General features: G+C 41.4%; 1 protein-coding gene across 2 annotated transcripts in view; it reads right to left on the reverse strand.

Annotated features, from left to right (window-relative positions):
- The window catches only part of KIFAP3 (kinesin associated protein 3), a 71,375-nt gene extending 57,581 nt beyond the window's left edge, over positions 1-13,794 (reverse strand). Inside the window, exons 1-9 of one of the 2 annotated variants that reach the window (XM_059821799.1) lie at positions 13,763-13,794; positions 8,827-8,958; positions 7,408-7,562; positions 6,142-6,197; positions 5,501-5,642; positions 3,839-3,938; positions 2,945-3,069; positions 2,377-2,475; positions 1,489-1,667 (exon numbers count right to left, since the gene is read on the reverse strand). In XM_059821799.1, coding sequence (XP_059677782.1) covers positions 1,489-1,667; positions 2,377-2,475; positions 2,945-3,069; positions 3,839-3,938; positions 5,501-5,642; positions 6,142-6,197; positions 7,408-7,562; positions 8,827-8,958; positions 13,763-13,794 — 1,020 coding nt within the window. The remainder of the gene's footprint in view (positions 1-1,488; positions 1,668-2,376; positions 2,476-2,944; positions 3,070-3,838; positions 3,939-5,500; positions 5,643-6,141; positions 6,198-7,407; positions 7,563-8,826; positions 8,959-13,762) is intronic. The other variant, XM_059821800.1, reaches the window with a different exon arrangement.
- Between the last annotated feature and the right edge of the window lie 4,427 nt (positions 13,795-18,221).

Here is an 18,221-nt window from a genome sequence, read left to right on the forward strand (position 1 = left end):
ACACAGAGTAAGAGAAGAAACTACAGCTCTCCCCACACGGCATAGTGCAATAATCAAACAACTGACTGAATACCTTTGATCAAAAACAATCAGATAGCAAGAACTCCTACTTCACTGCTTTGAATTTAATATGGCACTTGAATACCAAAGGAAAGAATGTGCTATAAATATACACGGATTATTCAGTTTTACTTAGAATCGGGCATTGCACAACTAATCTTTGTTCATTCTGCCTTCGACATTTTGTTATTGCCCAATATAAATATTAGAACACCTCTCCTTCATTAGTAGCTTTCCTTAATAATACTGTGGAGAAAAAAGTATCATCTTTACTACCAGTAAGAAATGTTCAAACAGACAGCTGACCTGAAGCATACAAACCTTTTCAAAAGTCTTTTCAAAACTGTTAAAACACTCTGCAATAAAATAAATTCAACATTTTTGTTTCATTTGTCTTTCCACTAAATCAAATGGAATGTGGAAAGTGCGCCAACAAATCAGCAGGCTGGAGAGCTAATCCTTCTTTTCCTAATAAAGTCCTTCAGGGCACTACACAAGTATAAACTAAATCAATGACCAATCACCCGATAAATAGTCTACATTCCCCCAAAAATGCATGCTTGGTGTCTCACTTTTGTTAAGAAATAGGATACACATATGTAAATAAGGAAGATCTCTCTTGTCTGCAGTGTTCAGTGCATATGCACACGAGTGACAGCTCCAGTAACAAAAGATGTAATTAATTTTCTATTGCATTTACACAGATCTTTTCATCTCACAATTTAAGTGTAACATTAATCTCAGATTACCTCTTGGATAAGGAAAATTTATCATTTTCATTTAACAAACTGGCATAAAAGCACAAAAGTGAAGGCATGTATTTACTAAAAGCCACTGGGAAATCAGTAAAGGAGATACTTGGCTAGAGCTTAAAGTAAAAAAAAAAATGCTACAATTTCAGAAATTTGAGACTTCACCTAATAAAAGCTTATGAAGAATAACACTGCCTCCAGTTCTTAGGAGCTACTGGCAGCATGAAGGAACAGTTGTGAGGTGCCTTTGAAGACCAAGCTGACCTAGGAAGTAAGTAAACTAGTCTAGCAAACTGCAAAAGGATAACTACCTCTTTCCAAGACAATACATGGCAGAGACAATAATACATTGTCAAGACTTTAGTCTGGGGGAAGGGTCATGGGCATCTCCAGAAGTGGGGGTATGACAAGACTTTGGGGTGCTGACTTCAAAATTTGGACTTTCATGTGTCATATTTTGAGGTAGCTTCATCGTTTGGGATGACAGTTCTTCAAAAATTTTTGCAGTATGTTATGGCTGAATGTTGTACTTTTGTTGCTACAAAAATGAGTAAAAGAAGAGGATAATCAGTGCTATGGGTATTTAGGGTGGGGACAGAGATGTCTTCCTCTTGCCTCCAACCTCATGAAGTTTTCAGAGTCCATACCTTTCCAATACTGCAGTAGAGTGCCTTACCATATCATTTTTGTTCTCCATAAAAATGCTGAGTTTCTTCAAGAAAGATACAACCAGGATAAGCAGCTCAAAATTATCACGGTCCAGCGCTTTCACTAACATATGCACAATGTTCTTGTTTCTCATCTTCAGCTCAGTGCGAGTATCCTCAGCAAGGTTTAGGAGCAGGTAAAGTGCAACTAACAAAGTCCAATACAAATCATACCAACAGATCAAAGACAATAGAACTAAACAAGTCTCTATATAAACATCAAGTGCTTAAGACAAGACATTCAGAAGGATTCCACTCCCTTCCCAATGCATTTTGAAGGAAACTGACCATGAATGCTTTTTGCGCCGGTTTAGAAAGCATTGAAGAAGATTAATTCTAATAGTGGCTTTGGAAAAAAAAAAAAAAAACCTAGAAGCTTTTTATATTCTTTTTCTTTCAAGTCCAATGGGAACCATTAAAAAGCCCTTACCAGTAAAGCATTGCCACTCACACCATTTCAATCTAACATTAAGTGTATTTTAGTACAAAAACTGAGATAGAGTGAAAGCTATTCAACTTGAGTCAGATACAGGCTAAGTTAGACTAAGTTAAAAAAACCCAAATCAAATGTACAAAACCAAAATACTCAACTCCTCCCAAACCATGATCACAGGAAAGTTAAATGGATTGCTTTTGCTATTTTTCCTCTAAGACTGACAGATCACTTTAAAAATCTTTAGCATACTGCCAAACAATCTGATTAAGTACTCATCTCCTCCCTCTTCTTTGGCAATGCTCTTCCATATTCATCCACACATTCAGTATGTTTAAGACATCCTGGTTATAACAAGCATCCAACAGAACTCCCTACCCACATTCACCAACAAGGAAATAAATTTGCTATTTGGATTTGGTACCTCTGAGTAGCTGTTCCTGCTTGACAACCAGCCCTTGATATTTCTTGTAAGTTTTCTCATAGTCCTTTTTCAGGGTTTGATTTTCAGGATCTTCATCAAGTAAATTGCAGAAGTTAAGGAGTTCAGATAAAAGTTATACAGTCTAGATGACTATTGTCCTCAAAGGTGTTATTCAATCACTAGTAAAAAGCAAGAAATCTATAGAATAGCCAGTGTGAAGACACTGTACGTCAGCAACAGCTTGCTATACCTGTAATCTACAGCATGATTTTTTTTCTCCTCATAGTCCTGAATGTATTACATCCTAATAGTCAGCAAAATGTTCCCAAGACATACTGCTGATAAAACTTTTTTTTTCTTGTGTTGTTTTAGTAACTTCAGCTTAGACTCTTCAGCAGCCCAAACTTCTCACTTGTGGTCTTTTTCATATCTGCAATTATATTTTGCACTTTCTAGTAAATTCTACTGCCTTCACAGAAGTTGCTGTATGCTTGTCTTGTATAACTCAACAACAGCTATCAAGACAAGTCAGAAGCCATCAAGCTGCCCCAGCGTATCAAAAGGATATCAGCTTTCTTCTTTTTAGCAAGTTCTTCCTGCCAAAGCTCATGTCTCTTCAGTTCATGGTCTATGATATTCATACACAGAGCTCCAATTTTGTAGTGTGTGATTATTCCATGAAACTGAGAAAAACTACATTGAAGAAAACACACCTGTGAGGAACAAAAATACAACCCCAAACAACAAAAAAAACCCAACCCCAACTCTATTTTGACATCTATGATAGCAATGTCCCAACACTGCACCACATGAAGTATTAAAAAAACATATTTACTGTGTCCCATTATAACACATCTCTATTGGAAAATTATTTCAAAACAAAACCATTTCCTGAAAACATGAATATTTTTTCCAAACTTGTAGAAGGAGAAGCAACACTGTGTTGTTCCAATTCAAAATAAAAACACATTCCAATTTTCATGTATGAAGGAAAATGTTTTCCAATCAGCCCCACTCTTCGTATTATAAGTGCTTCAGAGGACCCTCTACTCACCAGAAATATAATAGAGGTCTAAAATCAAGTTGCAATGCAAATTCCATTTGAATTATTTCCAGGCAGGGTATGCTGAAACACTGGCATATCTAAATAAGAGCAAGCATTCACTTAAGTTTTGAATACCATTTCTACCCTGTAGGAATGCTGAAGGAAATAAAAGGTTTCAGCTCAACCTATAAGCTATGGATCAAAACCCTTACTAGTTTCTTCCACTACACTCTGCCTCACCATGGGGGTTCTTTTTGTGCCTCAATTTTGTCATTTATAACAAGTGTGTTTCCATCTCAGCAAATCTTTTTCTTGTTTCAGTGAGGTTTCGTAGTGCAGTGCAGAAAACAAATGAAAAGCCATTACTAAGCAGAGGGAAGTTCCTTATGTCCCTATACACAGGGACTGTGCACTCACCTTGAAAAGCAGAAGAAAATATAAATTATATTGGTAGCAAGTTCCACGCTTTGTTTCCAGTCTTCCCTCAGCACTCTAGCCAATGCACCCAGGGCAGTTTCTGAAATGAAACAAGATTTAGATGGGCATCAGCATTTCACCTTCCTCCTTTTGTCTTGTGAGACTCAGAATTTGAATACACCTTATTCTACATCTATCAGTTTTCTAATGGAAGATTTTCAGAGGTATCTCATTTTAACATGTAACACTGCTCACAAGTTCTATTTGGACACATTTCTACAATAGAGTACCGTGGGTGGTCATCCAGTCACAAAGCCTAGGAAGAGGCAACATGCAAGGAAACTGTAACCAAACACTACAGTTGACTAAAAACTACCACTAACCTTAAGACCTTGTGGCCTCTGCCATCTGTATGTTCCATACTACATCGTGGCCCCTATTTAAAACATCACCACGTTCACTTCCCAATTCCCTTTAAATTCTACCTTGACAACTATCATTTTTCATCTGCTTCTTTCTTTTTCCCCCCTGTAGTAACTTTGTATTATTTAATAATTTGATTTATATTTCTTCTTGTCATATTTCAGCTTACTTCTCCTCTCTGAATCACTTATCTTTTCCATTCACTTTCCCCTATCTAGTCCCTCTTCACGTACACCATGTTACATGATCAGAATGAGAAAACCAGCAACTGGCAATTTCAAGCACTGGAATATTCGCAACAACTCATGGGGACAAGCCATTATTTGATGGTTTACCATTCCTCTCCCATTCTAATTCTTACAATAATCTTGCTTGCTGACATTGCAGGATGGGTAGAGTACATATCGAAGTCATCACTTACTCGAGGAACGGCAAGGGGGATATAAGGGCTCAGTAAAAGAGAAAGGCAGTGGGGGGGAAATGACTAAATTAACAAGACATGAACCTACCATCACTTTGGAGGTCTGGTTTGGATTGCCCTTATCTTTTGTTTGTCTGACACCTTTACAGACTAGAAGGTCCTTTTTTTCCCCCCAGAAGAGGGGGGCAAGGGGAAATGAGAATGTACATACATGTACACGTACATATTTACAAACACACACTATTCCATACTGATTTAGCTCTCAAAATGCACATGACAGCACATATGTATGCAGACACAAAATGACACCAATGTGAATGTAATATCGTGCATTCCAATAAGATTTTTAAATAGATCCATAAGCAAAAAGAGTATGGTGTGCTAGTGAAATACTCCGGTGATGCATCTACATTCAATTTATTAATTCCCTTGGAAACTGGACATCTATGTCAGCCTGCAAATCCCATTTTCAAAGCAGGTTTCCCCATCTTCAGGATACAACTCTGCATTCTCTTGTCTCCAGCAGCAATGCCAACTGAAGTTAATTTAGCATCAAAATAACTAGCATGAGAAAAAACAGCTGAAGCCTATTGAGGCCAGGAAGATTTCTGTGTTAGGCTAAGAACAGCCGAAGAAGCATCCATTTGTAGAGAGATCTAACTGGGCTTTGACAGCCAGCTTATCACGTACTGAAAAGCAAAGCCCAGCAAACTACAGAAAATCCCAAATTAAAGGTGAACTACTTTTCCCTTGAGAAGGAAGCACCACAAATAAACAGCACAACATTAAGAGCAGTTACCATTGGGTTTTAAAGTTACCATTGATAAGCAGTTCTTCCAAATTATCAGGATTCCTAGCCAGCTGCAGGATGAGGGCAGAGCCACGCACCTTGTCAGGAATGTCCTCATACAGTAACTCAATGTACTCATCCATGTCATTGATATTGGCAACTTCATCAATCTGAAAACAGTCATAAGCAGGGATTTCACAGAGAAAGAGATGTCAATTCAAGACAATCAATCATGACATTATTCAATCACGAGACAAAAGAGTGCACAGCTTTGAGTTAAGATCTTAGGAAAAAATAAAATACAAGGAAAAAAAAATCAACACAACCAAAATCCCTGCCAATAAACACCAGGAAATCTGAGAAGATTTAATTACAAAAAACAAAGGATGCTCAGACATGACTCCCTGTGCCCTGTCCGATGTTCCAGACCTCACTTGCTGTCCTGCTGCGTGCTATAGTTGGAGGGAAAAGTATGCAAGTCAAATATTTTACCCTTTATGGAGATGATTTTTATTCCATTGTGCAATATTTCCAAACCAAGTTCTTTGTTTAAAAAACAAGAAGCAAAAAAACCCCAGAACTCTGCATTTCCTCTCCCCCCTCCCTTATATAACTGCTTACTTAAGAAGTAAATGGGTTTTACATTTCTCTTTTAACACCAATATTTACCTCCATTCCTTCAAATGGGGGTGGATCTTTTGGCTTACTGGATTTCTCTTTCTTTTCTATAAAGAAAAAGACATGGTTGCAGTTAAGTTACACATATTCACAGACAAAAAACGTTATCCAGTATTCTCATAGTAAACATTCTGGTTAAATCAAGGTCAAAGTCCTTTTGTGTCCAGCTGACCTGTCAGACTAACACAACTAAGGTACATCAGGTTTCTGAAGCTGAACAGCCCACAGGGAGCAAAATAACCCCTCAGATGCCTTTTGACTCCTCAGTCTAAATGATCATTCACAGCCCAGTCAGCTGGGGAGACAGAGGGTAATAAACCCTAGTGCAAGCCCAGACTGTCAAAATTCACTTCCACAGTGAGATACCTTAGCAGCTTTGATTCTGCTTATACACTGTGGCAAAGCTGCTCTGTGATACACCAAGACACATATATACAGAATAAAGTAGGATAAAATACCCAAAGCAGTTACAATCAAAGCATATAAATAACATTAATCTTTGTTTTAAACTCACTCCATTGAGATAAGAATCCAACTTGAGAACAACGCCTACCATTTCATGATTGCAAGAAACCTTGCTAACCACAAGGTAATGCAGGATCAGATGTTAAATACAAAATTGTCCCCTGAGAAGAAAGATTAAGATGAACTGAAGACGTAAATAGGACCACCAAAATACCTTGTCATCAGAGCAGAGAATTACTCTTCTCAGTAACTTGTTCAGCAGGAACTTAAGACAAGGCGAGAGAATTACCCCAAGCCGTCTGCTACACTGCACCAAAGCTTGTCAGACTCTGAAACTTTTCACTCCAGGTTTACAGACAGTGCAAATTCAGACTAGGAACACTATCTACCCTTGCAACAGGTGATGACAGAGATCTTCCTAGAAAGATCCTTGTATAGTCTTTTGATGTCACTGCAAGTGAAGATGCAATATGAAGAGGCTGCACCTAATAGTGGAATCTGTATCTCTCAAATCCTTCTAAAGCACAAGGCAGCCAGTAAGAAGCATCAATACTAAGATTAACTAACCAAAAAAATAAACTTTGGTTGTTAAAAAGATAATTCCCCCCAATCTTGCTCCAAGATTGTAATTTTTTCCAAGCATGATTTAACTATACATCTTCCCCACTCTCATTATCTCGGGACAACTCATACATCAAGCAAGTTAGGACTTCAGCTAGAAAAACCTCACACAGTAGTTGTTCAATGCTGAAGCACTCCAGGCCCAAGCTACTTTGTTCCTGTATTATTTACCTTTTCCCGCTGAGGCATCTCTGCGATTCTGGAGATAGTACAACAGCTGTTCTACTTCCGCAAGTTTGGAGGGGTGAATGAGCTTGCATTCTTCAACCACCTTTCGAGCCAGGGAAGCAATGTCTGTATTTGCATTCAGACTCTTTAGCCGAATGCTGCAACACAGATAGGTCTCTCTTCAGTTTTTAAATTTTTGTATCTTCAGTCATTTGATTTATATTTAGAGTCATGAATTTCTTGAAGCATAAATGATCCTGATACCCCCAATGCCTGTGTCATGGCTTACAAAAGTAGTATCAAAGCAGTGGCTCTGTACAACTCCAGATGGCAAGCAACTGTCAAACAGATTTGACAGACCGTAACTGTTCATCAGCTGACAAGCAACAACACTAAATACAGCTGTATGAACAGATCCCTTACAACCGTCTTAGGCACAGCAGCCAGTAATTTATTTGCAACACACGCAAAAAAGTGCACAGGACCGCAAAGGAGTACCACATACACAAAAAATCCAAAAGGAGAAACAGCTAAGGGTGTTGACTACAGAAGGTTCTTCTGCAGTGCCCATAGATGCAGTGTCTGGAGTCTCCCATACCTCTGGCAGACCTGCAGCCAGGTCCACAAGCAATAAGCAGCAAGAAATTTCTGTGGGCATTAACAATAGGATGGATCAAAAAGGAATTCCACCACATTGCACATGCAAGTTATGCTGATTCACCTGAAAACAGATGAACATTTCTGATATATTCAAAAATTTGAGACAATTTAAGGATTCTCTTTTTCTTCTTCAATTATTTTTCTTACATGCACTCACACAGGTAGCCACTTCAGCTCAAATTTTCAAAAATAATTCAGAAGATTAAAACAAAGATAAAACAAACCTAGGAAAGGTCCAAACTTGCAGCTTGGAAACTAAAGTTATGATAGTTTTCTCCCCAACAGGGAATGTTTTCATGCTCTTAAAAGAAAAATACCAGGCAAAACTAAAATGCAGATACCATAGTGAAATCACCAGCAGAGGTGACAGATCAAAACAACAGGAGAGCCAACAACTAGAGCATAAGGCTGTCAGAAGGTTCAATAGTATTACTGGCTCCAACATTAACCATCATTTGAGTAGGAAACAATCACTTCACTTTTCTCTACCTCAAGTTCCCATCACGTAAAATGGGAATAATCACTTTTCTTTATAAAACACCTTGAAGTACATGGATGAAAATCAGTTTACAACATGTGTTTTAGATGTTAACTTTCCTAGGCACATGTTATTTCCTGGCTTCTAGACCCTCTGCTAATCTAGCACTAAGTTTTATAAAGATTAGAGCATATTATTTCTTACAGGCTGTTGATGCTTTGAGTTATTGAATTTATGACTCTATGAAAAACAGAAAAAGGTATCAGAACTTGCTATGACCTTACATTTTCTGACATTCCTTGCGTTCCCCCAGCATGGGGTCTCCCATCTCTCCCAGAATTGTTGCTTCCACTTCATAGTGGACAATGAGGGCTTTCTCAGATGGATGCACATCTATGTTGCCTCCTTTTACCTTCCTGCCACGAAGAAAAAAAATAATGAAATACTGATTAAATTAAAAGCTCAGAAAACATACCAGAACACAGTTCAGTAACAATGACCTGTCTCCTGCTCTGTTCAGACCCTAAACCCAAGCATTGCCCTCCTTCCACACCGTATTTCATTTCACACAGCTGTATCAAAGCTTCATGCTAGTGGCACATTCTTGACTATTACCTCTAGTACATACAGAAACACCCAAGCCATTGGTCAAGCCTCAGTCACAGAAGTCAAGTAAGGAAGAAACAGGAAAAAGCTCTGATTTCTAAGTCTCCCCGCTCTCTTAGCGAAATAGAATCAGCAAAAAGATGCATTTCACAGAGAAGGTGAATTTCCTAGTTCATTCCCTGTTACACTGTCAGTATTGAGAAATCTTCTGCTAATAGCATCAATCTACTGCAGTCATTTACAAGTGGAAATTTTTCCTCAACGACTCTCTTGGCTAAATCTTAACAGTTAAAAATTTACCAAGAAGTAGTTACAAATAATTTGAATTTCCAATTAACTATTCTCTCCTGAAGCACAAACCTCTTTGCTACTGTTCTTTACCTTATTGTGTCTGTTGCTAGGCTCAGGGGATTACCAGATCAACAGCTGCCATCAACAGGTACAGATCAAGCATGTCTACCTGCTTTTTACTACAGCTATAGACATTTTGGGAAAGCATTCTCCAGGAAAGCACTCCGAGTATGTCACTGTCAAAAGGGCCTATCCTGCTCTCTCCTCCTTTGTGCCAGCAACTCCATGTCCATGCAGAGATACAAGGGCCATGAGGATAGGCCACGGATAAAAGGCCATGAAGATACACCTCATTTGTTTTCAAGTGATGGCAGAAACACATCCAGAGAATACAGCTACATATTCCTGTCTTCAGTGGTAAAGTTATTACTTGCCCCTTTTTCCCTTGGTACTGCCAATAGAGTATGTACAGTCATGCCAAAAACCAGGCTGCTAAAACACTGCAGATTAAAAACAACTCCCTATTGTGGGTTTGTTTTTTGGTGTATGGGTGGATTTTTTGTTTGTTTTGAGGTTTTGTTTGGGTGTTAGGTTTTTGGTTTTTTTTTTTCTTTTTTTTTTAGACAGGTGACTTCACCAGTAGTTGTATCAGCATAAATGAAATAGCAGCTAGCTATGGCATTGTGTCAATTAGATCAGGGAAAACTGCTTCAGCCTCACAGAGCTGGAAATGTTAGCAAATACAGATGCAGCCTTCAGTGTAACTACTCTCTTCAGAAAATGTTTGAAATGCATGCATCCATCTACCCAGCTACTATGGTGGCTGCTTTCCCTTCTGCCGAACACAACTGCAACAAATACCTTTTTCTTGAGACACAGCTGCCCAAAAAACCCCACAAACCACAGAAAGGTCTGCTGTGGGAAATGAAGAGTCTAGTTCAAGTACCAGCCTTACAAGGACTTAAAGCTACAGGGCAAACAAACATAGCTCACTGCTAAAGAGCAATATCTTCCTTGATGAGATTGTAGCAGAACTCCATTTATCACTTAGGATTTTTTGCAGAGGCTTGTGGTTTTTTTCCTTTAACAGTACTTTTGAAGCAGATGCTTCATTACAGTCTGCTCTCTGTTCTCACAAGATTCAGCCTTGCAGGGCAGAAGGCTTACGGCAAATCTATTTCAAAAGAAACCAGCTCTCACTCCTCACCCCCAAATGTATTACCCCCATATTTAGACCTACCAGGAGGTCCCCAAATGCAAATGCTCCCCCTGACAGTCAAACCTCTGTTAAGTGACAGCTTGATAATATTTACAGATATAAAGACAAGGATGGGTAGAGAACAAGTGGGCCTGAAGGAGTTTGGTATAGTTTTACAAGAACTAAGCTGAACTAACAGCTTGTCATTGCCAAAAGGATTAGACCCTCCCATGTTTTCCCTGCTCCTGGCAGTCACCTCGGTTCAGCGTGAGGGCTCATCAAACCCTTTCACAGCCACTTCCAGCAATCCAACAGAAAACTCTTTATGTTTTGGGCAGAGGGAGTTTGTCAATCTGTTACTGAATTAAAGTACTCTATAGAAAGGGAATAACACTTCCTATCTGTCAGCAGGGAGAAAGAGGAAGGAGTGAGACCTCCTCCTGTTGGCAGCAGTAAACCACTGATGAGCTTAGCGACCAGCAGGACCTCAGCCTAAGACTGCTTAAACAGTTTTAGCATTTCCCATATTTAATTTTTTCCTTAAGAGGGACAGATGGGTAAGCTGAAGAACTTAACAGCTGCAGAGATTTTCTGCCCTCTCACACTGATAACCACCCTCACTACTTGAGCTATTTCCTAGCTAACAGAGTCACAAATCAATTCACATTAAAGTTCCCTTTCTGAACAAATCTTACCCTGTGAACTGCTTGAAGACCTACACTAAAATGCACTACCCAGCCACTAAAGTTGTTTTCCATTTGCAAAACACTGCATTCAGACTGCCAGCATCACAAAAAAAAATCTTTATTTAGAGAAACAATCCTCCTTCCCCCTTCAAACCGACAAACATCTACTTTACTGATTTTCTATCCATCTTGAGTTTGTAAGTCATTTCATAAAACATTTAAAAATACAGACATTCTTACAACTGGTAGAAGCAGCAATGCACTGGGGAGCTCTCACACACACATCAGCCCGTCCTTTCACTTCACTGCCTGCTTTGTCAACAAGAATCCTGCTCTATTAAAGGTTTAAAAGAAGAAGGCCTTTTCTACAGACAAAAGCTGTGCTAGCTGAGCTTACAAAACCAAAGCTGGTGTGTGAATATCCTTTATTAACTAATTCCTTCAGGGGAAAAAAGCAAAACCAAACTATCCTAATTACAAGTGGCACAAATTGTGCACGTGGATAAGGCTGAAAACCCAATAACAAATCCTAGAAAGTCAGACTTGGTGGGAGGGGGACTGCTCATGGAGGATGACAAAAGGAAATAGGGATCAGAAGAATACCAAACTTGCACACAAGCCTAGTCACGTTAAACATCACAGCGGATGTTTTTCGGTTTGCGCTCCCTAAAAAGAGAGAGAAAACTATGCTTGTTGCAGGGATGACTACAAAATAAAGAAGATTCCTCCAGAAATCACATAAGATGACACAAACAAAACATGCAAGGCTAAAAATAGGCACTGCTCTAAAGTTACAGCTATTTAATTACAGGTGGCCATTTGATTTTTATCTGTTATCGCATTTATGTGACAGAACTAATTTTCAAAGATTATCAAGAGGGGTTTTTCCACTGTTTCTGATCATCGGTCTTAATACGTGGCATATAAGGAGAAAAAAAAAAGGCAAAACCCAAGACAGCCTAAACAGCAAGTTGTGCAAATGCTAATAATTGAAAAGGAACTTAAAACAAAAAAAGACAGACAGACCAGGAACTCCAAAGGATTCAAAATGCGACGGATCAAATCACCTGCATGGTAGGACAAAATGACACTGTTCACACATAGTATCTTAACAGAGGCCTAGATGGCCTGACATCTTCTGGGATTGCTAGCACTTTTGCTCTGAAACAAGTGATGGAGATCCAACAGTTGCGTTCTCAGACCCTATTCTTTAGGCTGACTGGTCTTACTGCCAAATAGACAGATAAAAGCACCACTCATTCATCACATCTTTAACATCAAACTCAGATCACCTGCTTTATACACCATGGTTACCTCTCAGGTCCATCCCAACTCCCAAACCATTCCATTCATCCCACCTCATTACCTGCCCCCCTAATCTGCCATGCCATGCTCTAACATCTCCTCCAAATCAGTTCATCTCTTTCAGCTGCACCCTGAACCTGCCCTTACTGCCTAATATCCCCTCCCCAGTACCCAGCCTGCCTGTTCCCCAAAGCAACCACCTGCCCCATCCCAACCCCTAATACCCACATGACCCTCCCCACTCATCTCCTAATAGCATCTATTCTCCTCTCAACTTGCTGCCATCTCAGAGCCTCATCCCAAACGTACACCATAAAACTTCACCACAGTCATCCCCAAAACAGTGCATCCCTCCGAACTACCACCTTGTCCCAACCAGATAACACCAGCATGCCACCCATCCCATCTCCCAGCCTACCCTAAACCCACTTTAAAACCTTCACTCATCCCTAACCCAGCCTCCCATCCCTCATCCAAGTCTCCTGTCTACCAGACTAGGCAGCCACCCCTCAGCCTGCCCCAAACAAATCTCTCCCAGTCCCAAACCACTCACCCCAAAGTCTTCCACCCATCTTCCCCCTCATTCCACAACCTCCAGCCATTTTCCAAACCAAGCACTCCTCAATCCCCATCCATCCACCCACCTCATGATCTCCCCTCTCAAAACACTCTCCATTCTCCTCTCCCCAACCATAACCTCCCATCCATCCCCAAGCCAGCCCCCACTACAACCTGCAACACCTCAGCCCCACACCCCATCACCTCCCCACAAACCCTTCTTGCGCCCCTACGCCACAACTTCCCACTCAGCCTCCACCACAGCCTAAAACACCTCAGCCCCACAGCCTCAGCTCCCTTGTACTCCCCCAACCCATAATCTCCCATCCACCCCCCCGAAACAGCCTGCAACACCTGTCTCCCACCCCACAGCCTCGCACACCCCACCCGGCGCCACGGCACCCCTCAGGACAAGCTGCCGCGCCACAGTCCCACAGCCCCACACCCAGTCCTCACCACAACCTGCCTCGCCTCAGCCCCACGGTCCCCTTCCACCCCCCCCCCACAACCTGCCGCGCCTCAGTCCCACAACAGTCGTCTTCCCCCACACACACCCTGGCCAGCCTTCCCAGTTACCTCTTGAGGTACCGGGCGTCCTCGCCCTGCATGGCGGGGGGGGGGGGGGAGGCCTCGGCAGGGCGCGGCCCCGCAGCGGTGCTGTTACCAGGGTGAGCGCGAGCCCCGCCCCGCGAGCTCTGAGCGCGCACGCGCCGCCGCCACAGCCCACGGCGGCGAGCGCGCATGCGCACTGTGCGGCCTCCGCGGCCCGCCTGCGCCGGCTACCGGCCGCGCGCGGCGGGGCGGGGCGAGGCGAAGGGGGCGCGGCGCCCCCTGCAGGGGAGGAGGAGGCGCTGTCCCGCTGGGCCTGGCCCGTGGCATGAGGCGGCCTTCCTGCCCGGCGCTGCATCTCTGCCCCGTCCCCGCCTTACTCGGAGGCTGGGGCACGAACCCTGCTGGCACCCATGGAGGTGCCGTGCCACGCTGTGCCGGGGCGCCCTCTGCCCCCTCTGGGTGCAATGACCGGCCAACAGCCTCTGCCCACCATGCTAGGTAAGCTCCCCGGGGCCTAGGGCCCTCACAGACCAGGGGGCGTAGCTGACACCCCTGAGGGCTGGCGCTGCCCCACAGGCCTCAGCACCCCCGTGGGGCCATTACCAAACCCCCCTGCTGCCTCAGGGTTTGCCGGCTCCTTCACAGAAGGGCCAGTGTGACATGGCGGCCTGCAGGCCCCGCACAGGGCAGGCTGAGCAAGACTGGTCCCCCAGCAAAGTTGATGGCGCTGAGGAAAGCGGGGGTCCAGGTGGGGCATGGCCACAGGTCCTTGAGCCCTGAAGGAGTCAAAATACAGTCGTGCCCTTACAGAGAGATCCCACCTGGGATCATACCTGGTACTTCAGAAAGGTGTGAGCAGCAGGAATAAGGGGACTTTATGTTCCTGGTTGCAATATTTAGGGGAGGATTGAAGAAGGGCTGTTGTGGTGTCCTGCCCCATTATGGCCATCTGAGCTGCTGCTTTTCCTCGGCGCCAGCTCCTAGCTAAGCCCAGCCTTAAGGCAGCCTTGGTCAGCAAGGTGATTTGAAACATAATCTTCCTCTTGGGTCAGCCGTACCGTTGCTCAGCCACTGACACACAGGAGGCATGGATGTGATGCTGCTGTATCTCCAGCCTCAGGCAAGTGGCTGGAGATCCAAAATCACGTTGGAAAACTTACACTGTACAGCCAGCACCTGAATCCTCTGTCTCTTTACCTTGTTTCCCAGCCACTCTAAAGAACAACCAAACCGCATCATATCCAAGAGGTATCAGAAACTATTTTAATGGGCTGTAGTTTAACTAAAGTTTGTATCAGACTAGCATCCAGTCCCAAATGGAGATTCCTCTAAGCTATTTGTTCTAATATCTGTGATAGAGGTAAAGCAGACCCATCCCCAGCTGCCTAAGGGTCCTGCTGTCCATCTGGTAGAAACTAAATGGCTAACACATAGAACCAGAGGCAGCAGTATCTTGTTGGCTTTTTGGACTCTCTCTCAGTACTTTCTCAAAATAGCATTTTAATTTCTGCTTGTTTTTGTAAAATTCAATAGAACTGTTGTGTGGGATTTGCAGAGATTATCTATTCCAAGAGTTATTTGAGGAGCAGGGATTGTTGTTTGGGTTTCAGAACAAAAGGACAACACCACTCTAGCAATTCACAGCAGTTGAATATAAGATGCAGGGCAGATCCATGCACGTCTTGTTTTCTGAAGTGCTCTTTGCTGGACTACAGCCCCATTACATACAACTGAAATGGCTTTCTACCCATAGTCATAGGGGTAATACAGAAATAAACAGTAGTCAGATACCTAAGCTTTTGGTTTTGTTGTGGCAAAATACTAAGAATAAATACTTAATGTCTACTGATCCTATTGAACACTGAACATTTTTATATTTTCATCGTCAGTAACAGAGCAGCAAAAAATATTTTGTGGTATCCATACTGTGCCCTGCCTTTGTTTTAACAGAAAATTGGTACCCTGTGAAATATGAAGTGTTACCTTAGAGCAATGAATTTACAAAACATTGCTAGAGCATAACACTTCTGATACTATCCTTATTTTATTTTTTATCACATTAATATTTTCTATTGATGATTGTTACAAAGAAAAATGTATATATGACTACCTGATCAGAGCAACAGTTTTTCAGTGATTTCAGCAGCTCTTCAGATAAGCATGAGCCAAACATTAAACTCTGAAGTCATATAAATAAATAGTCTGATATTTCCTGAGTACTAAGAACCTGACAATCTCCATGTATTTCACTGAGAATTTATTTTTTTACTCTGGTCACATACGCCTACAAATGGAGAATAGTTTTAGCCACCTATGAAAAAGTAGGTCAAAGATTACAAAATGAAAATGGTACAAAAGAATGTGAGACCTGAAAAATATGAGAAAAGGAACATTTATTGCAGTTAAGTGTGCGACAATATTTGGGCTAAAATTGGCTGTTTGTCAGGGCCTGAAAGGACAGCAGAGCCTGTCGTAGCCTGACGGAGTCCAAATGAAAATACCTCAGCTTTGTAGTAATTGAGCCACAAGCAGCACCAAGATCAGATAATTTTGTCTATCAGTGACAACCAATTGATGCTGGGTTTAGAAAACCACATGGCGCAAACACTAAAAACCTTGCATTGCATGGTAGATTCTTTTAAAATTAAATTGTAAAACAAATGCTGCCCGAGGTCTGGTTCTGCAGCCTTTCCCTGAGCTGTTGATGTTGCTTTGCACAATTTCTTATATCCCTTTTGTTATAGTGTGACGAGGTTTGTGGAATTACCTTGGGACCCTGGAGATTCCCCTCACCTGCATGTTAGAAGCCTACGCAAAGCTGTATTTGAGGCAGAAGGGTGATTGAGTTGCAAAGAGAAGCTGGAATGTGCAGTATTTCTGGGTTTCTCCTTATTTGTTTTGTTTGAGTGGTTTGGGGTTTTGGTTTTTTTCTTAGAGCAGTTGTAAGAAATACTGTTCTAGAGTCAGGCAGAAGAAAAGATTTTTTTAGTGAGGGAATATAAAGAAGGGTGGAAAAGAGCACAGGAGTTGCAGAGAAAAGCAGAATAGGAAGAGAACAGTGGATGAAGTTGCATGAAGAGAACTTAGGTGAGAGAGGAGCAAAGCAGGTGGGTAAGCAGAGCAAGAGGAAAGACAGAACTGTGCAGTGTTCTCAAGTTAAATATATGGTCAAATAAGTGTAGAAGAAATGGACAACAACATTTTTGTAGAATAAGCGTAGATGAAGAAATTAAACACATTTTTGTTCTTTGTTTGCATTAAAAAAGTGAAAATCCTTTTTAATGTCATTGAGGAAGTACACTTTTTTGCAAAAAAATTGAGATTCTTTTTTTTTTCTCAAGATGTGGCCAGATGTTCTTAACCAGATAGACAGAATACACTCTCTGACATCGGAGCAACACCCACCATACTATCTCATGGTAAATTAGTTTTATCTCTTCCTATTTGTTCTCTTAGTATAAAACAAATTCATTATGACTGAAAAGTGCTGATGCTAAGCCTGATTTTGAAGTCACAAAAGCTGCTTCCGTTGTCTTCAGTGAGCCTTTTGTGGGCCTTTGATATATAACTACGAGACTGCATGTTGAAAATGCCTTGGGGTCTGATTTCTTCAAAGTTTCATTGAATCCTAAACAGATTTCTTACATCATTGTGAAAAAAAATTCAAACAAATTAACCAACATTGCTTTTCTATAGCAAATGGAATTGTTAAAATGTAATAGATTAATTTCTGTCTTGTGGAATTAAGAAACCAAAGCATCCCTGAGATTTGTAATCTCTCCATCGAAGATTGCATCTTGCTCACAGGAAAAAAATATCGGTGGATTTCAAGGGAAAAATAGTGAATACACGATATTTTCCTAGACCTTGTAAAATGAACTATGTATAAAACTCCTTAATGCCTTTTATTAGCTAAAATAAAGTTTTGAATTTGAAAGGATGACTTTGAGAGAAACATTTTAAGTGATTAGACTATGCTGCTCAGCGGGGGACGGAGATGATGTTGTTCTGACATGCTGTCACATAGTAAGTGATCGAGGTATGGAGGTAATAAACCCTGGGCTTAAAAGTTTATATTGGAAGGAAGAAGTGAGACGAGGGAAAGCAAAATCTGATATGCAAAGGGAAAGTCTGGCTTAACTCTTCTGGATGAAATTAATCTTGGGACACAGATCAAGGTGATTCTTGAATGCCTTTTTGATCAGCAGTGACAGGGACATCTGCACAAGAGAAGGGTGTTTTCAATATGACACATAATTGTGCTGGTAAATACGGGGTGCTCCCTTGAACATGAGACTTCACAAAAATGAAAACAGGAGTCTCTATGGAGAGCTTCATTTATATTTTATAATATATCTAATTCAACACTGCCCTAAGTAAATGCATCAATTTGTAGCTCATTTAAACCAGTGAAGAAAATCAGCTGTAGGTTTTCATTGTTTCAGATGTAGAAAGAAAAATTTAAAGATGTGAAAAGAAGCAG

This window comes from Gavia stellata, chromosome 10 (assembly GCF_030936135.1).
Source record: "Gavia stellata isolate bGavSte3 chromosome 10, bGavSte3.hap2, whole genome shotgun sequence".
NCBI lineage: Eukaryota > Metazoa > Chordata > Aves > Gaviiformes > Gaviidae > Gavia > Gavia stellata.